General features: G+C 44.6%; 1 protein-coding gene across 1 annotated transcript in view; it reads right to left on the minus strand.

The window, feature by feature from the left end:
- The window catches only part of THEGL (theg spermatid protein like), an 87,923-nt gene that overhangs the window by 51,024 nt on the left and 11,467 nt on the right, over positions 1-25,432 (minus strand). Inside the window, exons 2-3 of the mRNA XM_023192249.2 lie at positions 8,886-8,919; positions 4,362-4,427 (exon numbers count right to left, since the gene is read on the minus strand). Of these exons, the coding sequence (XP_023048017.1) occupies positions 4,362-4,427; positions 8,886-8,919 (100 nt within the window). The remainder of the gene's footprint in view (positions 1-4,361; positions 4,428-8,885; positions 8,920-25,432) is intronic.

Consider the following 25,432-nt stretch of genomic DNA (forward strand, 5'->3'; position numbering starts at 1 on the left):
GGAATTACAGGCATGAGCCACCACGCCTGGCTTCTCTCTGTTTCTTTAGGTAGCATTTCTTTCACAACTCAAACAATGGCACGTGCTCCAGGCTTCCAATCTCTTCAATATTTATTATTATCATTATTATTATTATTATTATTATTATTATTAGTTAGAGATGGAGTCTTTCAGTCACCCAGGCTGGATTGCAGTGGCGCAATCTCGGCTCACTGCAACTGCCACCTCCCAGGTTCAAGCAATTCTCATGCCGCAACCTAGCTCAAGTAGCTGGAATTACAGGTGCGTGCCACCACACCTGGCTAATTTTTGTATTTTTAGTAGAGATGGGGTTTCGCCATGTTAGCCAGGCTTTCTCAAACTCTTGACCTCAAGTGATCCACCCATCCCAACCTCCCAAAGTGCTGGGATTACAGGCGTGAGCCACTGCGCCCATCTTCAATATTATTTTATTATTACGAAATGCAATTCCCGAATAAGTCTCTCCAGTTATTCTCAAGTAGTCTCCTGAGTGCTAAATCCATATTTCCAGATACTTATTGAATGTCTCAAAATCATCTGCATGATCTAATGTATCTTCCTCCCAAACCTATCCCCCTCTTGTATTTTCTCTCGCAGTTATAATAGTATTCTCTATCTTATTTCTAAAGACACAAAACTAGAAATCATATTTTACTCCTTCCTCAGACTTCTACAATACATTTGTCACTAGGTCCTGTCCATCTATGTTTTGACTCTAACCTTTGTCTCAACCTTTAAGGCCAATGTTTTAGGATAGGCTATCATTATTTCTCTCCTACATTATTTCAATAGCCCCAAATTATCTTCTTGCCTCTGGTATTCCATGCCATCAAAGGAACTGTGCCTTTCTAAAATAGACAGGGTGATATAATGGAAAGAAATGGGCTTTGTGGTCAACGGATGTAGATTCAAATCCAAGTTGAATTGGGTAAGTTACTTAACTCTTCTAAACTTTATTCCCTAATCAAATAATGTCTCCAATTTTTCTATTGGTTTCAAATAGGGTGAGTTGAGTGATCCAAAATTTTGACAGTTCTAGTAATATTCATTAACGTATCTCTTATCAGTGTATACCTCTACTCAATATATATGTGTGTGTTCCTATCCATGAGTAAGAGAGAATTTAATGCATACTATATTTTTAGTTTTAAGCCTCTTAAAACTTAGTCTTCAGAGTATAGCGAAGTTGCAAGATGCAGCATTAATATACAAAAGTCTACTGATTTTTTAACATGCTAACAAGGAACAATTGAAATTTGAAATAAAAAACAGAATGCTATTTACATTAGCATTGCGAAAAAAATTGAATACATAAGCATAATTCTAACAAAATACATATAAGATCTACAAGAGGAAAGCTACAAAACTCTGATGAAAGAATCAAAAAAGAGTTATAAATATTGATAGGTATTCAATATTCATGGATAGGAAGAATCAATATTAAGATATCAATTATTCCCAACTTGGTTTATACATTCAAAGCAATTCCAGTAAAAATCCCAGCAAGTTACTTCATGGATATTGACAAACTGATTCTATAGTTTATATAGAAAGACAAAAGACCCAGAATAGTCAACATAATATTCAAGAACAAAGTCAGAGGACTACCACTATCTTACTTCAAGACTTATAAAGCTACAGTAATCAAGGCAGTGTGGTATTGGTGAAAGAAGAGACAGATGAGTGGGATAAAATACAGATCCTATAAGTAGATCCACACAAATATAGCTAAAGGACTGAAGGCAATCCGATCAAGAAAGGATAGTCTCAGCCAGGTGTGGTGGCTCACACCTGTAATCCCAGCACTCTGGGAGGCTGAGGTGGGCAGATCACCTGAGGTCGGGAGTTCGAGACCAGCCCTAACCAACATGGAGAAACCCCATCTCTACTAAAAATACAAAATTAGCCAGGCATGGTGGTGCCTGCCTGTAATCCCAGCTACTCGGGAGGCTGAGGCAGGAGAATCACTTGAACCCGGGAGGTGGAGGTTGCAGTGAGCCAAGATTGTGCCATTGCACTCCAGCCTGAACAACAAGAGTGAAATTCCATCTCCAAAAAAAAAAAAAGTAAATGATAGTCTTTTCAACAAATAGTGCTGGAACAACTGGACATCTACATGCAAAAGTAAATAATCTAGACACAGACCTTGCACTTTTCATAAACATTAACTCAAAATGTGTCTAGATGTAAACATAAAATACAAAAATATAAAACTTTCAGGAGTTTTATAGAAAAACACACAGGAGAAAATCCAGGTAACTTTGGGTTTAGCAATGAGTTTAGAAACAACACCAAAAGCATGATTCACAAAAGAAAAAACCAGTAAATTGAACTTCATAAAAATTAAAATTTCTATTTTGTGAAACGCACCGCTAAGAGAATGAAAAGCTAAACTACAGACTGAGAGACAATATTTGCAAAACTATTATCTGATAAAGGATTGGCATCCAAAACATACAAAGAACACTTAAAACTCAACAATAACAAATAGCAAAAATGGGCAGATCTGAACAAACACCTCACACAAATAAGCAAATATGCTCAACATCAGTTCATTAGAGAATTGCAAATTAAAACAATGAGATACCACTACACACCTATCAGAATGGCTAAAATCCAAACACTGACAACACCAAATGCTGACAAAGATGTGGAGCGAAAGGAACTCTCCTTCATTGCTTGTGAAAATGCAAAATGGTACAGTCATCTTACAAGAGCTTAGCAGTTTCTTACAGAGTTAAATATACTCTTATCATATTACGCAGCAATTTACCCAAATTACTAAAAACTTATATGTACCAAAAACCTTGCACATGAATGTTTATAGCAGCTTTATTCATAATTGCCAAATATTGGAAGCAACTAGGATGCCCTTAAATAGATGAATGGATATACCTATATCCATGGTATATATGGATATGATACACCTATACAACTAAATAGTACCACATCAATAGAATACAATCTTAAAAAGAAATGAGCTATCAAGCCAAAAAAAATGGAGGTATCTTAAATGCATATTACTAAGTAAAAGAAGCCAATCTGAACGATTTCATACTGTACACTTCCAACTATATGACTTTCTAGAAAAGACAAAACTATAGAGACAGTAAATAGATTAGCAGTGGCCAAGGGTTTGGAAAGGGAGGAAAGATGAAAAGAAACGAATAGTTGGAACACAGGTAATTTTTAGGGCCGTGAAACTATCCTGTATGATACTATAATGGTGGATACACTATGCATTTATCAAACCCATAAAGCTGCACAACACAAAAAGTGAACCTTAATGTAAACCACAGACTTTAATCAGTAGCAATATATCAATATTGGCTCATCAATTTTAACAATTGTACCAAAATAACGCAAGATGTTAGTAGTAGGGAAAACTAGGGGGAACGGTGGTAAACATGGGAACTCTGTACTTTCTGCTCAATTTTTCTGTAAACCCAAAACTGCTCTAAAAATTAAAGTCTATTAATTTTGTTTAAAAAGCAATAGGACAGGCATGGTGGCTCACGTCTGTAATCCCAACACTTTGGGAGGCCAAGATGGGAGGATCACTTGAGCACAGGAGTTTGAGGCCAGCCTGGAAAACATAGGGAGACCCCTGTCTCCAAAAAAAAATTTAAAAATTAGCTGGGCACATGTGGTCACAGACACTCAGGAGGCTGAGGTGGAGGAATCACTTGAGCCTGGGAGGTCAAGGCTGCAGTGAGCCATGATTGCACCACTATGCTCCAGCCTGAACAACACAGTGAGACCCTGCCTCAAAAAAAAAGCAGTAGGAGATCCAAAAAATATTCAAGCTTGACTCAGGAGCCAAAGAAGAAAAAGAGGAGTCCCGTGGCCAAGCATGAAAGGACTGAGGGTCCAGCTTGCTGGGGACCCAGAGGACAGGTGTGCTCTAATAAGAGGTTTAGAGGTATCAAGATTAGTGATAGCAGCCTTAGAGAGGCAGCAAAGCTGGACTTGGAGAATGCACAAAAAGTTTCAAAGGGGTGTGGAGTCACACCCTTGAGCAGTGGTTCTCAAGTCTGTCTGCCTATAGAATCATCTGGGGAGCTTTTAACTCCCAAAGTCTATGGCACACCCCGTATCGACTAAATCAGGATTTTTGGGGAAAGCACTCAGTCATTACTAAAGTTCCCCAGGTGATACCAATGTACAGCCAAATTTAAGAACCACTGACCAAGGGTTAGCTTTTTACATGCTGACTACAATGAGGTGATAATATTGGTTCAGAGGATCTAATTAAGTAGAGGTGGATGGATAAATAATACTTACCTATTTGATGTAATAAACACAATCATCACAAACAAGACCATATAATATTGCCTTACCTGTCTGGAGTTCCCCATTGCTTTTTAGGCTTTGAAAGATTTGGGGTTCTCTTCCTAGAAGAAAAACTAACAAATATCAGCTGATTAATTCAAAGAGAGTGCTTAAGAAATATGGTTACATTAAATGACTCCTACTCAAACAAATCCCATATGAGGGGGAAAAAAAAGAAGAATTAAAACCAATGCTACATTTGATGTGATTTGAAGAGTACCGAAAGGCTCAAAGTATCCAAACATTCTTTGGACCCAACATTCTCACTTCTAGAATTACTAATATAACACATAATAAAATTAAGACAATAAATTATGCAACCAAACAATGAACATATTGTCTCCAGAAGACCCGAGGTAAAATGCCCACTTTTTAACAGGAAAAACCTCAATCAGCCTATTAAGGTCATTTGTAGATGGCTTTGTAGCACTGGATTCTGAAGAGATTGTACAGACAAATTTCAGACAGAATATCTGGCTTTGGAGAAACTATGAAATAGGCAAAATACACTTTTGGTACCACTCAACCCCCCTCTGTGCCTCACTCTGCTCCCTTGAACCTTCCCTAATTTTTCTTAATCCACTTGTAGCAGAGAGAGTTTGTGTCCTCCAAGTGTCTATGTGTTCCCCTATGTTTCCCAGCCTCCTTTGCAGTGTTTGGAGTGACATAACTGTCACATCTAATTTCAGCAAGAGTACTGGGTATCACATATGAGCTAGTGTGTCTCTTCCACTTTTCTCTTTCCCTGTTGCAGGGACCTAGAAGTCACATATCCTAGATAGCAGAGCTACAAGGTTGAGAAGGGCCAATCAATTCACACTAGACTCTGGCAGGAGGGAGAAATAAACTTTTATTGTGTTAAGTCATTGAGAGTTCTGTATCTTGTTTGTTAATGTAGCATTGTCTATTCTATGCAGACTAATATACCACCTATGTTGTGGAGACTCATATTCCAACTGTGTAATGGCCTTGGTTGGAGTCTGAAGGGCCCAATACATAACAAATCTTTTGGTCTACCATCTTTAGACACCAACTGAAAAATAGGCACAGGAGTCAGACAAATAGAATAAAAATACTATCTGTTATTGACAAAACCATATTGAAATGAGTAGTTTGGATCCCTGACACCCCCAAATTGAACTGACATCCCAAAGCTGCAGGCCTCCTCCTGTAGGGGCTAAACTTGCTATGTGATAGAAAGTAGATCACAAAGATCCTTGTACAGATTGATGCACCATCTTACAGATCACTGTGGACAGGCAGGCCCCAAAGGAAAAGGGTCCCAGAAGGAACCAATGCTCTCTCCCAAACCTATCAAACAGATGTCACTCCTACTCCATGGAAAGTCTAACTAAAGAATGAGGCAAGAGGCCAGGAGAATTCCTCAATGGAAATGCTTCAATGTATAACGAGGGAGGTGATAAGGAAAAGCATCCCCCTAACACTTGCCTGAGCTCTTTAATAGGCTCCAAACTCTTTTGGAATAAGCCCTAGCCCTGGTGTCAGGTAGGATTCAGTCACTGACACAGCACACACAAGGCATTATGTGAAGAAATGGCCTTCCTAATTAAGTGGTGACTGATGCACTGTGGCAGGAGGCAGCAGGGGAGAATGGGCTCAATAGTCAGCAGCTCCCAAGGTTGCACACTCGTATAACCTCTCAGCATTTTTTGTTTGCTTGTTTGTTTTGTTAGAGATAGGGTCTATGTTACCCAGGCTGGAGTGCAATGGCGTGATCACAGCTCCCTGCGGCTTCGGACTACTACCCAAACTCAGCCTCCTGAGTAGCTGGGACTACCGACACCATACTGGGCTAACTAGGCACAACATATTTGCATAAAAGCAAACTTTTTAAAGGATACAGGGATAGATAATGCAGATGGAGATGGCACAATTTCCTCACATGACTCCAAATTAACAGAGCAAAGAGAAACAAGAAGCAGTAAGAAATAACAATAATGAAAAACTTTTTTGAAACCACACTCCTCACAGCCTTTTTAAGTATAAAACTTTACGAGACACATACTATCCAGTCACAGGAAAGCTTGTTCACTCAGCATACATTATTTATTTTAAGTACTGTGGTATCTTGAGTGGATACTTGGTACTATTCAGTAGATGTTAATTCTACCTGCTCTACTCCTCAGCCACCTGACAACCTTGGGAAAGTGACTTAATTTTGCTGAATTCAATTTTCTCTCAGTAAAATCTAGTTGATATATCTGTCCTATCTACTTTTTAGAATTCTTATGAGAAAACCTATTTTTTAACTGAAAACCATTAAACAAAAATAAGGTAGTAGTATTTGCTGCCTGAATAAGGAAGGGGGGAAAAAACTGGAAAGCATGGTAAATACAGCCAGGTGTGGTGGTTCACGCCTATAATGCCAGCACTTCAGGAAGCTGAGTTAGAAGGACCACCTGAGGTCAGGAAATTGGGACCAGCCTGGGCAACATAGTGAGATCTATCTTCACAATAAAATTTTAAAAATAAATGTTAAAACATAAAATACAAAATAAGTCTAAATAATAACCATACATGTAAATGAGCTAAACAATAACAATAAATATGAATGGTTTTGACCCACTTCTTTAAAAAGTGGATGAAAATAAAATCTGGTATTATTTACTTTTCACCTACATGAACCATTGATATGAACCCTTGGTGTTTCTCCCTAATGATTTTATAGGATGAGTATCTCTTATCCAAAATGCTTGGGACTAGAAGTATTTGGAATTTTGGATATTTTCAGATTTTGAAATATCTATATATACATAATGAGGTATCTTGGGGATGAGACCCAAGTCTAAATACAACATTCATTTACGTTTTATATACATTTTACACACATGCCTGAAGGTAATTATATATATAATATTTTAAATAATTTTGTGTGTGAAACAAAGTTTGTGGTAAGTACTTATGTGTGAAATTTTCCACTCGTGGTGTCATGTCCATGCTCAAAAAGTTTCAGCTTTTGGAGCATTTGGGATTTTAGATTTTCAGATTAGGGATGCTCAACCTGTATTCTGTCTCCTCTTCTAACTGTATCTTAGCCAAACAAAGGGTAAGCGTTGGTTTTCAGGAGGCATTTATTGTTGTGCATTATATGCACATATACACATATACATTTTTCTTTTCTTTTTTTCATAAAGGGCACTTTCTTGAAAAGTCATTAGCTACCGTACTTGAATTAGAGGCAAAGAAGATTGGGATACATTGAACTGGAGCTTCACAAAATCTGTGATTTGAGATTGTCAATGCAGAATCCCAAATCGCTTAAAAGTTCAGATCTACTAAGTAATGAATCAAGTACCTAGCAAACAAGTGAAAAACTCAGTGAATAGAAGTGTTCTCCAGCCAGGCACGGTGGCTTATCCCTGTAATCCCAGCACTTTGGGAGGCCGAGGTGGGTCTATCACAAGGTCAGGAGATCGAGACCATCCTGGCCAACATAGTGAAACCCCATCTCTACTAAAAATACAAAAATTAGCCAGGTGTGGTGGTGCATGCCCATAATCCCAGCTACTCAGGAGGCTGAGGCAGGAGAATAATTTGAATCAGGGAGTCAGAGGTTGCAGTGGGCCGAGATCGTGCCACTGCACTCCAGCCTGGCGACAGAGCGAGACTGTCTCAAAAAAAAAAAAAGAAAAAGGAAGTGTTCTCCTACATCTCAATCTTCTTTCTCACTGTTTAATAAGTCTAAATAATAGCCATACATATAAATGAGCTAATCAGTAACAATAAATATGAATGGTTTTTACCCATTTCTTTAAAAAGTAGATAAAAATAAAATCTGGTATTATTTACTTTTCACTTATATGAACCCTTCATATTTCTCCCTAATGATTCTATAGGATGAATATCTCTTATCCAAAATGCTTGGGACCAGAAGTGCAACTTCTTAGTAATTCTGTCTTCCTTCATTCCTCTTCCCATAGGAACTGTGATTAGAAAAGGGCCTTATGGGCCAGGCGTGGTGGCTCACACCTGTAATCCCAACACTTTGGGAGGCTGAGGCAGATGGATCACAAGGTCAGGAGTTTGAGACCAGCCTGACCAACATGGTGAAACCCCGTCTCTACTAAAAATACAAAAATTAGCTGGGCGTGATGGTGCATGCCTGTAATCCCAGCTACTCAGGGGGCTGAGGAAGGAGAATCACTTGAACCTGGGAGGCAGAGGTTGCGGTGAGCCGAGATGACGCCACTGCACTCCAGTCTGGGGAACAGAGTGAGACTGTGTCTCAAAAAATAAAAGAAAGAAAGAAAAGAAAGAAAGAAAAGAAAGAAAAAGAAAGAAAGAAAGAAAGAAAGAAAGAAAGAAAGAAAGAAAGAAAGAAAGAAAGAAAGAAAGAAAGAAAGAAAGAAAGAAAAAGAAAGAAAAGAAAAGGGCCTTATGACAAAGGGAAAGCCTAGGAATGTCCTTTTTGAAAACCCCAAGGTAGACCCACGTCAAATGAATCTGCCCCATCCAGATTGGCTGGCCTATTAGTTTAGGTCTGTGAAAACAGTACTATAACTACATCTTACCATTTCCTTACAAAGTCACAGGAAACAGGATTTGCTAAAAGAAAACAAAAGTAAAAGCAAAAATTAGATTCAACAGGAATCAAAAATATGATCAAGATAGCATCAGAAATTAAAAGAGAAAGGAGTTAGAAAAAGAAATATTTGGGGAAATGGCCAACTGAAATATATCATATTATGTACCAAAATAAACCACAGGTAAATCAAGGAGTTAAATATTTTAAAAACTGAATTAGAGGAAATAAGAGAATATTTGCTTGATCCCTGGATTTTAATCTTCTAGAGTTAAAGGTGGCAAAACATATAAAGGACAATATAAATAGATTAAAATACTTAAAATTTTTGTGTCAAAAATTAAAACTTAAAGATGATAGAAAACTTTGGAGGAATATTTGGCAATAAATACGATAAAGGGTTAATAGTCTCAACATTTGAAGAGTAAAAATGTACAGATTATAAGAAAACACTAAGGTAAGTGTCAAAATTAAATAGACAAAGGATGAGAACAGAATTCACATATGAAGATATATAAAGGGCTAATAAACGTTAAGTAAAAGTTCATCAGCACTACAGGAAAGGTAAAAAAAAAAAGAGAGAGAGAGAGAGAACGCTCAAACTTGCTTGTAATCAAAAGAATGCAAAAAATGAGATTTTTCTTTAAACTAGCAAATTGGCAAAATTTTTTTGCAAAGTATAAAGATATTGGAAGGGATGAAATGAGTCCTCTTGTGCACTGCTGGTAAAAGTCTAAATTAGTACATTTTATGAAAAATACTTTGATAGTGTAAGTCAGTAATGTTTACATGCCTTAGTCCAATTCTATTTATAGAAATGGACCCTAAAGAAATAATTCCAAGTGTTGGCAAAGATTTATGCAGAAAAATCTTCATTGTGGTATCTTTAACAGTGGGAAATTAGGTAATACTGAAATGTTCAAAACAGAAGAAATGGTTAAGCTAATGAAAAATCTTGTTTAGAAGCTGTTTTGTTTTTTATTTTAATGTGGAAAAATGTAGGTGATCCCATAGGCCTTATAATGATGGATTACTCCAGAGTCTTTTCTTAGGAGTTTTTAATCCCATCTAAGAGTCTAGAATGTTTTTGGTAAAGAAAAGTGGGTGTGCTACAGCATCAGACAGACATGGCTCAAACCTCAGTTTTGTTGCTTACTCCACTGTACAATCTTGGGTAATTTCTCAGGGATTTAGTTCCCCCTTCTCAGATAGGAGGATTAATAGGTCTGTGTAAAGATTAGTGATAAACAGCCGGGCACAGTGGCTCAGGCCTGTAATCCCAGCACTTTGGGAGGCCGAGGCAGGCAGATCACCTGAGGTCAGGAGTTCGAGATCAGCCTAGCCAACATGGTGAAATCCCATCTCTACTGAAAATACAAAAATTAGTCACTCATAGTGGTGCATGCCTGTAATCCCAGCTACTCGGGAGGCTGAGGCAGGAGAATCGCTTGAACCTGGGAGGCAGATGTTGCAGTGAGCCGAGATCACGCCACTGCACTCCAGTCCGGGCGACAAGAGTGAAACAACTCCATCTCAAAAAAAAAAGGATTAGTGATAAACAAAACAAGATTAGTGTATACATGTATATCACTTACATATATATGTAAAGAATCTTGCATATAGTAGATGAATGGTAGTTACAATTACTGGTTACAACTTCAGTGTATCAATGGCTTAAACAGAGCACTATAGGAAACACAATTAACTATTCAGCCAACTTGTGATTTGGCTCCTATAGGCAAGCATGGTGCCAGTATGGACAGAACACAAATGAGGAAGGTCTCTTGTCTCAAAAAGTTTACGCTCCAGTGGGAGGCAGGCTATGAATTTCAACAAAAAAGTTAATGGAACTTTTAAATTCAGAATTTTCTGTTGTTCAAGACCTAAGGTAAAAGGGAGAGTAGTCTACAAAAATCCCCCTCGTGGCCAGCCATGCTATCACCCATGAAAGTTGCAGCGCTTATTCTATAGGCTTTTTATGTATTACCAATCTTGCCTTTCAGCTTTATGACCTGACACAGGTTGAAGTCAGTAAAAAACTGAATCAGTCCTAAAAGACCATCTATAAGTACTGATAATGTGAATGAATAACTCACTATTGTTCTTTTGTGCTATAATTTCTCCCATAGGTAAAGCTTTAACTCTATTTTAGAAAACACACTTTTGATGTTATCTCATTAATTGACAGGATGAAATAGCTCTCAGGTGGCTGTTGTTAGCTAATGTCCCAAGCAAAGCAGTGTTACAGTGGTTTCCAAATCTGTCCGCAAATTAGAATCACCTGGAGATCTCTTACAAACTACAAGTCCCAGGCCACATCTCAGACCAATTTAGTCACAATCTCTGGGGAACGGACACAGGCATCAGCATTTTTTGAAGCAGACAAGTTTGGGAACTGCATTTAATGGCTGAGACCACCGGCTCTGGAGTCAGAGTTCCTGGAACCAAATTTTGGCTCTAACCTGTGATCTAGGGCAAGTTTATTTAAGCTCTCTGCAACTCAGTATTTTCACCACTGAGTTCTTGCTTCAAAAAGTTGTTAGAGGAAAGTTAAATAATGTGAAGAATGAACTCTGCATAGTGTCCAAAAACACAGTAAATACACAATAAATGGCATTATTTGTTAGGCAGGGATCTAGACCTGACATAGCGGGGCCACCCGACGTAGCAGGCCCTTTGTTAGAGACTTCCCTTCCTCTTTGAACACATCGCAGACTTGCATACATCAGAGGTTCCGGCTGCGCAACCACACTCCTCCATGACCTGCAGCTCACCTGCATTCCACAAGTTCGTAAACAGCAGTTTTGGTTAACAATTTCCAAAGACCCCTTCCTCATGACCCTTACTTGACTCCTGCCCTAGTAGCTTCAAGACCCCCCAGGCCCTGTTTGTACAACCAGCTTCCCTACCTCTCGGGCTATAAAAAAGCCCCTACCCTCCTCCATCAGCGCAACTTCCTCGGCCCGCACCTTTGGACCGAGGAACCTCGCCCGCGAGTCCTAATAAAGGCTATTCTCACTGCCATTTGCCTTGTGTCTTCGTTCCCGGGTCAGCTCCAGCCTCAGTTTACCTTTACATTTGGTGCCAAAACCTGGGAGGAGGCCCCTCCCCCAGACCCCTGCCACATCGGGCAGCTCCCTTCTCCCGGAGCCAGGACCTTCTTTCCGAGCCGGGAGCCGTTTCACCAAATCCAAGACTCAGTTTGATCACTGCTGGGTAAGTTTTCCCCCGTCCTGTAGGCCTCCTCTGGGAAGTCCCTGTCCGAAAGGCGTGGCCACGTCAGGGGCTCCCTCTGGTCAACTGTGACCTTGGCACCAGGGACAAGAAGACATCCAACCTCCCCGGAAGCCACCGTACCCCGCACTCCGTGTGGCAGAGGGAGGATGCACCCATTGTCTCCGGACTGCCCGTCTTAGGACCATGGGAACTACCCAGTCCAAACCAGATTGAAAATCCCCTCTGGGGTGCCTCTTGGCGAATCTCCAGGCTTTAAGTCTCAGCCCAGACATAAAACAAAAGTGGTTCATTTTCTTCTGCACAGTAGCATGGCCGCAGTATAAATTGGATAATCAGTCTCAGTGGCCTGCAGAAGGCACTCTAGACTTTAACATCCTCACGGATCTGACCAACTTCTGCAAGAGACTAGGCAAATGGCATGAGATATCCTATGTTCAAGCCTTTTGGGACTTGCATTCTCACCCAGATCTCTGCGCCCAATGCTCGTTAGCCAACTGGCAAAGTCTCTTCCCTTGAGCAAGGAGAGGGATGATTCCTCCTCTTTTTCTAAGCCTCCTGACACCCTATCCCGGCCACCCCTCCAGTCTTCTGCCCAACCTCCTCCTTACCCAGACCCGCCATTATCCCCGTCCTTGTCAATGCCTCCCCTCCCTTCCACCCCTCATGTGCCCTTACCAAACCCGACAGATTCTGTCTCCCCTACCTCCACCTCCTCCCCTTCCTCGCCTGTCTCAGCCCATACTCGGTCCAGGACCAACCTCCTGTGTCCCTTGCGAGAGGTGGCAGGCGCCGAAGGAGTAGTCCGGGTCCATGTGCCGTTTTCATTGGCAGATTTGTCTAAGGTTGAGGAGCGTGCAGGCTCCTGTTCAGCCAATCCTACTCGTTATATCAAAGAGTTCAGGTATCTATGCCAGGCATATGACCTGGCATGACCTCCATGTCGTTATGACCTCAACCCTGTCTCCTGAGGAGCAGGAGTGCATCCTAGCGGCAGCCAGGCAGCACGCTAACCAGGTTCATTTAACTGACCCCCCCATGCCAGTCGGCACCGAGGCAGTGCCCTTGGCTGAGCCTGACGGGGACTACCAGGTAGGGCAGGCAGGTCGCTGCCACCGAGACATGATGGTTCAGTGCCTTCTTGCCAGCATGCAGGCAGCCTCTAACAAATCAGTCAACTTTAACAAACTAAAAGAGGTTGTCCAAGGTGCAGATGAAAATCCGGCCGTTTTTCTTAACCGGCTGACTGAGGCACTTATTCAGTACACCCGCCTTGACCCTGCCTCCCCCGCAGGAGGAACCGTCTTGGCCTCATATTTCATGTCTCAGTCAGCGCCTGATATCCAAAAAAAATTTTAAAAGGTGGAGGAAGGCCCTCAAATTCCCATCCAGGATTTAGTCAAACTGGCCTTCAAGGTCTACAACTCCAGGGAGGAAGCAGCTGAGGCCCAACAACAGGCCAGGCTAAAACAGAAGGTACAACTCCAAACCCAGGCCTTGGTAGCAGTCCTGAGGCCAGCCAGCTCCAGGAGCTCCCAGAAAAGAGATACTACCCGAGCGCCACCTGCTGCCTGCTTCAAGTGCAGCAACGATGGCCACTGGGCCAGGCAGTGCCATAACCCAAAGGAGCCAACTCACCCCTGTCCGAACTGTTGGCAGATGGGCCACTGGAAGTCAGATTGCCCCGACCTAAGGATGGTCGCCGCGCCTCCACATGACGACCCTCCTCTAGGTATTGGAGGCACCTTCCAGCTCCTTGACACCGACGAAGATTGAAGAGGCCCAGACTCGGGGACCCCCTCACTCTCGCCAAGCCCAGGGTTATGCTCCAGGTAGTGGGTAAGTCCATATCCTTCCTTATGGACACAGGGGCTACCTACTCTGTTTTGTCTTCCTTCAGTGGCCCCAGCCACCCCGCCACTGTCACAGTCATGGGAATTGACGGCACTCCCTCCACCTACCACCAGACTCCTCCTCTGTCTTGCCGCCTGGATGGCTCCCTCTTCTTGCACTCATTTCTTATCATTCCTTCGTGCTCAGTCCCCTTGTTAGGACGAGATCTCCTCTCCAAGCTAAGGACCTCAGTTCACTTCCGACCCAACCCCTCCCCACACCTCACGTTCCTCTTCCCCCTTCTCTCACCTGACAAACCCCGCCAGGCTGACCCCCCACTCGCATTTCCAGTCCTCATTAACCCTAAGGTGTGGGACACCTCCACCCCGATCACTGCCCAGCACCACACTCCGATCCGCATCCGGTTAAAAGACCCTTCCAAGTTCCCCTCTAGACCCCAGTTCCCTATCTCCCTTGAACACTGACAAGGACTAAAACCCATCATTACATGCCTGCTCTGGCAGCATATTCTAGTTCCTGCCAACTCACCATGTAATACTCCTATCCCGCCTGTATGGAAAAGCTCTGGGACCTATCACCTCGTACGGGACATACGCCTCATCAATGAGGCACTAGTCCCTATCTTTCCAGTTGTTCCTAATCCATATACACTCCTCTCGCGCATTCCCCCTGACACCACTCATTTCACTGTCCTTGACCTGAAGGATGCCTTCTTTACCATCCCTCTACACCCAGACTGCCACTTTCTGTTTGCCTTCACATGGGAGGACCCAGACAGTCATGTTTCTTCCCAGCTGACCTGGACTGTCTTGCCTCAAAGGTTCCGAGATAGCTCCCCTTTTTTCAGACAGGCACTGGCACGGGACATCCTCCTCTGCCCCCTAACCCATAGCACTCTTCTACAATACGTAGCTGATCTATTACTATGTAGTCCTTCCTGGGAGTGCTCCCTTGCAGACACTGCTACACTTTCAAATTTTCTAGGCGACCGAAGTTATTGGGTTACCCCGGCTAAGGCTCAACTTTGCACCCCTACTGTCACCTACCTAGGTATACTCCTCACACCCACTACAAAAAGCCTCACGGCAGATAGAATGAGCCTCTTCAAAACTCTCCAGCCTCCTCAGGATGTGGAAGAGATCTTGTCCTTCCTAGGACTGGTAGGGTATTTCAGGCATTGGATTCCCAACTTCGGGGTCTTAGCCAAGCCTCTCTACCAGGTTGCCAAGGAGACACCCAGCAGACTGCTGTCCGACCCCTCTTTGGTTGCCAAATCTTTCAAGAAGCTTCAGGACTATCTCCTTTCTGCCCCTGCTCTCTCTCTCTCCAACCTCCTTCGGCCCTTTCATCTATTCACCAAGGAGCGCCAGAAGGTAGCTACTGGCCTCCTAGCCCAGCCGGTTGGATCCACATACCAGGCTGTGGCCTATCTCTCCAAGCAGTTAGATCCCACAGTCCAGGGCTGGCAACCTTGTCTGTGAGCCCTGGTGGCTGCCACAGAACTTACCCAAGAGGCCCTCAAGCTTACTCTAGGGCATCCTCTCACAGTCTACTCTTCTCACCAACTGTCAGATCTCATCACACACAAGTGTCTCAGCCATCTCATCCCGTCCCGGCTTCAACAGTTCCACCTGCTATTCATTGAAAACCCTCACATCACTCTCACCACCTCACCCCTTGTAAATCCTGCTACCCTCTTGCCCACTCTAGGATACAATTCCGCCCCCACACATTCCTGCCCAGAAGTTCTCACCACCCTGCCACCTGTCCGCCTCGGTCTTTCCAAACAGCAGTTAGAACACCCAGACCGTACCCTGTTCATAGATGGGTGTTCTGTCTTAACCCCCAATAGATGCTGATAGGCAGCATACACTGTTGTAACAGCAACCGAAACGGTTGAAACCAGGCCCTTGCCTCTAGGCACCACCTCCCAGAAGGCTGACCTCACTGCCCTTACTCGTGCCTTATTCTCTCCGAAGGGCAGAGGGTTAATATCTATACAGACTCTAAATATGCTTACCTTATTGCACATACTCACTCTATTCTCTGGCAAGAGCGTTTGGTTTCTTACCACCAAAGGGATGCCAGTAGTCAATGGACCACATATAAAGAGGTTGCTTGATGCTCTCCAGGCCCCCAAAGAGGTAGCCATCATCCACTGCAAAAGCCACCAGCATTCTAAGGACGCTGTGTTGCAAGGTAACAGCCTAGCTGACTCCACTGCATGGGCCACTGCCCTCACTTCCTCCCCTCCCCAAGCGCCTTTACTCTTTCTTTCCCCCACATATTCCCCCAACTACTCTTCCCAGGAACTTCAAAGCCTGATGGCCCACCCCAGTGTTACCCGAAACAAGGATGGGTGGGTGTTCATTGACAGCCGAATAGTGCTCCCTCAGACTCAGGCAGTACATATACTGACCGACATACATCTCCACATAGGACCCAAGGCTATGTATAACTTCCTAGAACCCATCTTTCACCTTCCCTCACTGCAGGCCCAAATTAAGAAAGTACATCAGCAATGTGCCACCTGTTCGGCCACTAACCCCCAAGGTACGCTCAGACACCCAGGGCCTACTCATCAGCTAAGAGGCCACCAGCCAGGAGAAGATTGGCAACTTGATTTTACCCACATGCCCCGACATAAAAAATTTCACTACCTGCTGACCTTAGTTGACACCTTCTCAGGATAGATTGAGGCTTTCCTCACCACTTGAGAGACTGCAGAAGTCGCGGCAACTATTTTCCTAGAGTTCGGTCTCCCCCAACCATCCAATCAATGGTCCAGCGTTCATTTCCAAACTCACCCAGCAGGTGGCAGCCGCACTCCAGATTACCTGGAAGCTCCACATTCCCTACCATCCGCAGTCGTCTGGTAAGGTAGAATGCGCAAAACGGCCTCCTTAAATTGCATCTAACCAAACTCACTCTAGAAACCAGCCTCTTGTGGATAACTCTCCTTCCCTTGGCTCTTACTTGTCTCAGGGCAGTTCCACGGGTCCCCACAGGGCTCAGCCCTCTTGAGCTGCTGTACGGACGCCCATTCCTCCTCCAGGAGCTGCCAGCCCTCTCCCCTCCCTTAGGCTCCTACCTCCCTTACTTAACCCTCCTTCGGAAGCTTCTAAGAAAACACGCGGACAGGTGTCTCCCCACACCCGCTTCCCTAAACCCTAAAAATCCCGCCGTTGTAGCACCAGGAGACCTGGTACTGGTCAAGCAGCTGCAGCCCCGAGCCTTATCTCCCCGGTGGGAAGGACCATATACCGTAATCCTTACCACGCCCATTGCTGCCAAGCTCCTCGGCCTTCCCTCCTGGTATCAACTGTCCCAGCTGAAAAAAGCACCCACCCAGCATGATTCCAGGTGGATGGCTCAGGCTGTTGCCCCTACTAAACTATGACTTACGCATGCCAGTAACAACCCTCTGCCTAACTTTCCTCAGCTATCCAGTTCTCCTGAGCCTAGGTAAGACTCCTGCCCGAACTCCCCCCATCAACCCATTCCACTGGAGATTCTATCTGTCAGAGACCTGGACCCAAAACAATCACTTAAGTTCCCACATCTTAGCCACAGTTGACTGCCGGCCCCAAGGGTGCCAGAGTCAAGTTACCTTTAACTTCTCCACCTTTAACAGTTGCCCTGACTGGTGGAACTCAGTCACATGCTTTCTCTATGATCAGGTAGAATATAACTGTCTCAATTACTGGGTAGAAACCAACGGCGGGTGTCCATATCATTATTGTAACATGCATTTTACTTACCTCAACATGTCATACACCAAGTGGCAGCAACCGGCATCAACAGTTCGGTTAGACAGATCATATGGACAAGGAGAAGTGCCTACATTTTTCCTTACCATTCCTGACCCGTAGGACCCACGGTGGGCATCAGGTATAGAGGCTCGCCTTTACCGGCACGGCTACGAGTCTTATCCCGTAACCCGACTCAAGATTTATAGAGCCTACGTCAGGGTCACAAGCAGCCTCGTCAGCCTGGCTTCTGACATCAAACAACAAGAAGAGGTCATCTCAGCTCTAGCCAACCCAGACAACACAGCCAACTCAGACAACGAGCCTCAGGGCAGCGGTAACCCTTTTTCTTGGCTAACCCTAGTCAGAGAAGGGGCCCAGGTAGTACATATGGACGGGGTGCACAACATCTCCCGTTGTTTCTTGTGTGCAGCATTGAATAAGCCCCCACTGGTTGCGGTACCTTTACCTAGCCCTTTTTACTCCTCTAACCTAACCCCCTCCTTTCCCCTTCCTGGCCAAACCCTGGGGGAAGTTCCTTTGTTCCAAGACCCGCTTAAACAACAACTCCCCTTTTGCTACTCCACCCCTAATGCTTCCTGGTGCAACCGGACAGGATCGGCGCCTCCAAATCTCACTGGCCCCCAAGGCGGGTATTTTTGGTGCAACTTCACCCTGTCAAAAACTCTCAAGGCTTCCAACACTACCCTATGCGTTCCCATCTCCCTAGTCCCCAGCCTCACCCTGTACAGTGAAGCCGAGCTATCCTCTCTTCTGTCCCTTGCCCACCCCCTCCAGGCAAGGGCAGTATTCCTTCCGCTAATGATTGGAGTCTCTTTAGCTGCATCCTTCATGGCCTCTGGCCTTGGAACTGGAGCCTTAACTCATTCTGTCCAATCCTCTCAAGACCTTATGGCCTGATTACAGGTAGCAATCGAAGCTTCAGCAGAATCCCTGGCTTCCCTCCAACGACAGATTACCTCAGTTGCCCAGGTGGCAGCCCAGAATTGCAGGGCACTTGACCTCCTTATGGCTGACAAAGGCGGGACCTGTATGTTCCTTAATGAACAATGCTGCTACTACATCAATGAGTGAGGACTAGTAGAAACCAACCTCCTCACTCTAGAAAAAGTCCAAGAAGGACTCCACAAAAAAACCTCAGGATTAGAGTCCCCACTCGGGTGGTGGCAGTCGTCCATGGCCGGGTAGGTCCTACCCTTCCTAAGCCCCTTACTAATCACTGGCTTCTTACTACTTATAGCTCCCTGTATCCTCTGCTTCATCCAGGACCGCATGAAAGAAGTCTCCCGGGTCACTTTCAATCAGATGCTGCTCCACCGCATACCTGAGTTCCAACCTCCGAAGAACCCCACGATGACCCATACCAGCAGGAAGCAGCCAGATGAACACGTTGCCCCTTTTTTCTGATTAGAAAGAGGTCAGAATGTTAGGCAAGGATCTAGACCCGACATAGCAGCGCCACCCAGCGTAGCAGGCCCTTTGTTCGAGACTTCCCTTCCTCTTTGAACACACCCGCAGACTTGCATATATCAGAGGTTCCGGCTGGGCAACCGCACACAAGTTCGTAAACAGCAGTTTCGGTTAACAATTTCCAAAGACCCCTTCCTCATGACCCTTACTCGACTCCTGCCCTAGTAGTTTCAGGACCCCCCAAGCCCTGTTTGTACAACCAGCTTCCCTACCTCTTGGGCTATAAAAAAGCCCCTACCCTCCTCCCTCAGCGCAACTTCCTCGGCCCGCACCTTTGGACCGAGGAACCTCGCCTGCGAGTCCTAATAAAGGCTATTCTCACTGCCATTTGCCTTGTGTCTTTGTTCCCGGTTTGGCTCCAGCCTCAGTTTACCTTTACATTATTAATTCTAAGAATTTAGGAATTAAGATTCTGCTTAAATTTCTGTGAATTAAAAAAAATGTGGCTGGGTGTGGTGGCTCACACCTGTAATCCCAACACTTTGGGAGGCTGAGGTGGGTGGATCACCTGAGATCAGGAGTTCAAGATCAGCCTGGCCAACATGGCGAAACCCCATCTCTACTAAAAATAACAAAAATTAGCTGGGCGTAGTGGCGGGCGCCTGTAATCCCAGCGACTCAAGAGGCTGAGGGAGGAGAATCGCTTGAACCCAAGAGACGGAAGTTGCAGTGAGCTGAGATCGTGCCATTGCACTCCAACCTGGGCAACAAGAGCAAAACTCCATCTCAAACAAACAAACATAAACAAAAATGTTTAATTGTTAAGGAAGTGTTTACTATTAAGGGTTCCAATTGCTTTTTTTCTTTTTTTTTTTTTTTGAGGCAGGGTCTCTCTGTCACCCAGGCTGGAGTGTAATAGCGCAATCATCACTCACTGCAACCTCCACCTCCCCAGTCCAAGCGATTCTCATGCCTCAGTCTCCCAAGTAGCTGGGACTACGGGTATGTGCCACCACGCCAGGCTAATTTTATTTTTTGTAGACAGGGTCTCACTATGGTGCCCAGGCTGGTCTTGAACTCCTGGGCTCCAGCAATCCTGCTACCTTGGCCTCCCAAAGTGCTAGGCATGAGTCACCACGCCTAGCCACGAAAATTATTAAAACGTTAAACCTACTTTGTACACATGTACTCACATGTATTTTCATTGGTTTATGTGTTTCTACCCTCCATTTCTAGAAGGATTCGAGGTTGCTTACATAAACAGACTACAATAGGATATGTCTGTTTTTAGAAGAAAAACTCAAAGAAAGAGAAAAATAGTGTCAGGAGAAGGGAAAGAAAAATAAGGGAAGCATATATAATAAAGTCTAGAATAGTCGTATCTGAGCATTCTACCAAGGTAAGAAAGACACCAGCTGTTCCTAACATTGGAATCTTTCAGGAGGAGGGTGGAGGAGGGGCTTTCTTGTGTTTGTTTTCTTTCTCATAGATTAGTCAATCACATGCAAATGTCAACAGACATTTGTAGCCTGGCCGCAGACTGTAGGATTTACACTGACACGGCTGGGCCGGGCGGGTCTGCGTGGACAGTGCAGTCCTCAGTGGCACAGGTCGGGCTTGATGGACCCAGGAGTGCTGGCCACCACCTTGCAGACAGTCGTCTCGGGGACACAGAAGCTAGGCCTGCGATGGCCTTTCCTGTTGAGATGCTGCCCTTGCTGAGCCTTCTGGTCAGTGTTGTAGGGGATGGGGTAGTCGTGCAGATCCACTAGCTGGGCTGGAACTACTCCACAGTCTCCCTCCCGCCCTCGGGGCCAGGTGGCGCACCAGACTGCGGAGCCAGAGCACGTGCCACCGGCGTCCAGGTCACCGGGGGCGCAGGTTGGCAACGGCTGGAGGGCAGTGGGGCTCGCCCCAGTGGCGCCCAGCAACTGGAACTGCGACACATGTTGAAATCTTTAAAAAAAATCTTTCCGATGAGGTCTTAACTGGTGTTATACAGGGAGCAACATAAATTACAAGACGACAGTGGAAAGCCAAATAGAACCCGATTTTTTTTACGTTTTTTTCCCCTTCGAAGTTTACTCCTGATTTGTGTTGCATGAAACCAAGTTAAAAAAGTAAGAAAGTAGCTGGGCGCGGTGGCTGACGCCTGTAATCCCAGCACTTTGGGAGGCTGAGGCGGGCGGATCACGAGGTCAGGAGATTGAGACCATCCTGGTTAACACGGTGAAACCCCGTCTCTACGAAAAATACAAAAAATTAGCTGGGCGTGGTGGCGGGCGCCTGTAGTCCTACCTACTCGGGAGGCTGAGGCAGGAGAATGGCATGAACTCGGGAGTGGTGCCTGCAGTGAGCCGAGATGGTGCCACTGCACTCCAGCCTGGGCGACAGAGCAAGACTCATCTCAAAAAAAAAAAAAGAGAAAGTTTCCAGTGAAGTATTATAAATGACTGAATATAAGGCATGATTTTCCCCAAAAATTTATTCTTCAGTAAAGTCTACCTTATATGCAAGCTCTTAAAAGAACCCATCTTAAGAGGTACTTTCTCAATTGCTTTTTTTTCCTCAACAAAGAACTGGGCAAGGAAAACGTATTGGGTCCGGGCACAGTGGCTCACACCTGTAATCCCAGCACTTTGGGAGGCCAAGGCAGGCGGATCACTTGAGCTCAGGAATTCGAGACCAGCCTGGCCAACATGGTGAAACCCCATCTCTACAAAAAATACAAATATTAGCCATGTGTGGTGCCAGGCACCTGTAATCCCAGCTACTCTGGAGGCTGAGGCACGAGAATCACTTAAGCCCAGGAAGCAGAGGTTGAAGTGAGCCTAGGTAGGGCCATAGCACTCCAGCCTGGGCGACAGAGCGAGGCTCCATCTCTCTCTCTCTCTCTCTCTCTCACACGCACACACACACACTCAATATATGCTAGAATGGGAAAAATACAGAGTTCTCCCTACCAAAATTAGTAGGTTAAGCGGGGGAAAGGAATAAGAAATTCAAAACAGATGACCATCCTGGCTAACATGGTGAAACCTCATCTCTACTAAAAAATACAAAAAACTAGCTGGGTGAGGTGGCAGGCGTCTGTAGTCCCAGCTACTCGGGAGGCTAAGGCAGGAGAATGGTGTAAAACCCGGGAGGCGGAGCTTACAGTGAGCTGAGATCCGGCCACTGCACTCCAGCCTGGGCGACAGAGCCAGACTCCGTCTCAAAAAAAAAAAAAAAAAAATTCAAAACAGATTTAGTAATTATTCTTGGGAATATAATTGAAGGGGTGGCCTACCCTCCATGCCCACGGGGCGTTTCTCGTTAGGTGGAACGAAAGACTTGAGAAAAGAAATGAGACACAGAGACAAAGTATAGAGGAACAAAAAGTGGGCCTAGGGGACCGGCGCATACAGAGGACCGGAGCCGGCACCGGTCTCTGAGTTCCCTCAGTATTAATTGATCATTATCTTTACCATCTCAGAAAAGGGGAAGTGGCAGGACAATAGGATCATAGTAGGGAGAAGGTCAGCAGAAAGACATATGAATAAAGATCTCTGTAACATGAATAAATTTAAGGAAAAGTGCTGTGGCTTGATATGCATATGCAAACATCTCCATAAACCTTTTTAGTGCATGAAGAGCAGCATAGAACATACAATTGGGTTTTACACAGAGGCGTTCCATTGTCCAGGGACGGGCAGGAGACAGATGCCTTTCTCTACCTCAACTGCCAAGAGGCCTTCTTTCCTCTTATACTAATCCTCCTCAGCACAGACCCTTCACGGGTGTCAGGCTGGGGGACGATCAGGTCTTTCCCTTCCCACAAGATCATATTTCAGACTATCACATGGGGAGAAACCTTGGACAATACCTAGCTTCCCTAGGCAGAGGTCCCTGCGACTTTCCACAGTGTATGTGTCCCTCGGTAATTGAGATTAAGAGAATGGTGATGACTTTTAACAAGCATACTGCCTTCAGGCACTTATTTAACAAAGCACATCCTGCACAGCTCCAAATCCGTTAAACCTTGAGTCACCACAGCACATGTCTCCTGCAAGGACAGGGTTGGGGGTAGGGTCACAGATTAACAGCATCTCAAAAACGGAACAAAATGGAGTCTCTTATGTCTACTTCTTTCTATATAGACACAGTAACAGTCTGATCTCTCTTTCTTTTCCCCACATATAATCTCATAATCCTAAATGCTGGGTATTGCTCTAAAGCTTTAAACATTATTTTATTTATTTTTTTTGAGACAGAATCTCACTGTGACCCAGGCTGGAGTGCAGTGGTGTGACTGGCTCACTGCAACCTCTGCCTCCCAGGTTCAAGTGATTCTCATGCCTCAGCCTCTCAAGTAGCTGGGACTACAGGTGCACACCACCACACCTGGCTAATCTTTGTATTTTTAGTATAGAAGGGGTTTCGCCATGTTGGCCAGGCTGGTCTCGAACTCCTGGCCCCAAGTGACCACCGGCCTCTGCCTCTCAAAGTGCTGGGATTACGGGTGTGAACCACCATGCCCAGCCCTAAACCTTATTTTAAAAAGCAAAACATGGCTGGGTGTTGTGGCTCACGCCTGTAATCTCAGCACTTTGGGAGGCCAAGGCAGGTGGATCATGAGGTCAGCAGATTGAGACCATACTGGCTAACACAGTGAAACCCCGTCTCTACTAAAAATACAAAAAATTAGCCAGGCATGGTGGCGGGCGCCTGTAGTCCCCAGCTACTCGGGAGGCTGAGGCAGGAGAATGGTGTGAACTGGGTAGGCGGAGCTTGCAGTTAGCTGAGATGGTGCCACTGCACTCCAGCCTGGGCGACAGTGTGAGACTCCATCTCAAAAAAAAAAAAAAAAACATAAACACAAAACACAATAAACCACACATAATAAACCACATAGTGATAATATTATAAAGGTAAAAGTACACCTACAGGATGAATTTTTTTTTTTTTATAGTTCCTACTTTTACATGACATGAATGAGTTCTGATGGCCTGTGATAATTTCCAGCGACAGCATCAAACACAGGTTCAAAGGGACCCTGTCTTACTCCTAATAAAATAATAGAATCTAATAAAATAATGGTATCTAGGCAATGAACAAAACTGGTTGTTAAAACCATTAGGTGAAAGGTGGATGGGAATTAACATTGAGGGATCAGGGCTGACCTCACCTGAACCCACTCATCAATCTTACATTCCCCACAAGTGGGAGAGCCAGAAGCATGCACCTTACTCAAAGTGTGATGTTAGAGGAAGAGCACATTCAGAACCACCTATCAAAGAGCCTTGCCAAAAATAATTTATTCTGAGTTGAGGAGAGCCTCATAATCTGTAACTGTGATTCGCAAGAAGTAGGGGAGCTAGAGAAACGAGTTAAAAACATCACAAAGAATGCATCAAATTCAGAATATGGGCTATTTTACTGAATTTTCCTGACAAATAGATGGTGTTTCAAAAAGGGAGAGAGGACAAGGTCTATTGATGAAGAATAACAGAGACATAGAGACTGTAGGGGAGAAAACCTAAGTTATTTTCTTCCCCTTTTTGAGATCTTAGTTGAGACACTCTCCAAAAAAAAAAGTTTAATTTACAAAAGAAAAACAAGCGGAAGTTTATGAACATGAGCTGTACCCATTGGGCGGGAGAAGTCTCAGTTCAAAAGTATTTCTCTCCCAAGGCAGTGGCTTAGGGGCTTTGCTTAAATCATATTTTAACAAAGAGCCGTACATGCTATACAGTGACCAGAGAAAGGAGAAAGCAGTTTTGGTCTTTTTAAAGTCGGGAAAATGTGGGAAGATAGTAAAATCTGTTTCCAGATTTCTCTGTTGCCTGCTGGTGCCTTCTGTAGTAAGGAAGGGTTGATGTCCCCGCCGCCAGGCAAATGGAGCATGAGGCAGAGCATTCCTCTCTGTTTTCATTGTCTTCTACTTAACATTCATTAGTATTTTGGTTTCCTTCAAGACAAAACTGCCAAATGCAATGTGAGGCTCTTGTTTAAGTCCTAATTTGAACAAATCAACTGTAAAAATACATTTTTGAGACAATTAGGGAAACACGTATTTAGTGGGCATTAAAGAATAATTGTGGGCCGGGCGCGGTGGCTCAAGCCTGTAATCCCAGCACTTTGGGAGGCCGAGATGGGCGGATCACGAGGTCAGGAGATCGAGACCATCCTGGCTAACACGGTGAAACCCCGTCTCTACTAAAAAATACAAAAAACTAGCTGGGCGAGGTGGCGGGCGCCTGTAGTCCCAGCTACTCGGGAGGCTGAG

Source organism: Piliocolobus tephrosceles, chromosome 3, assembly GCF_002776525.5.
Source record: "Piliocolobus tephrosceles isolate RC106 chromosome 3, ASM277652v3, whole genome shotgun sequence".
In the NCBI taxonomy this organism is placed as follows: Eukaryota; Metazoa; Chordata; class Mammalia; order Primates; family Cercopithecidae; genus Piliocolobus; species Piliocolobus tephrosceles.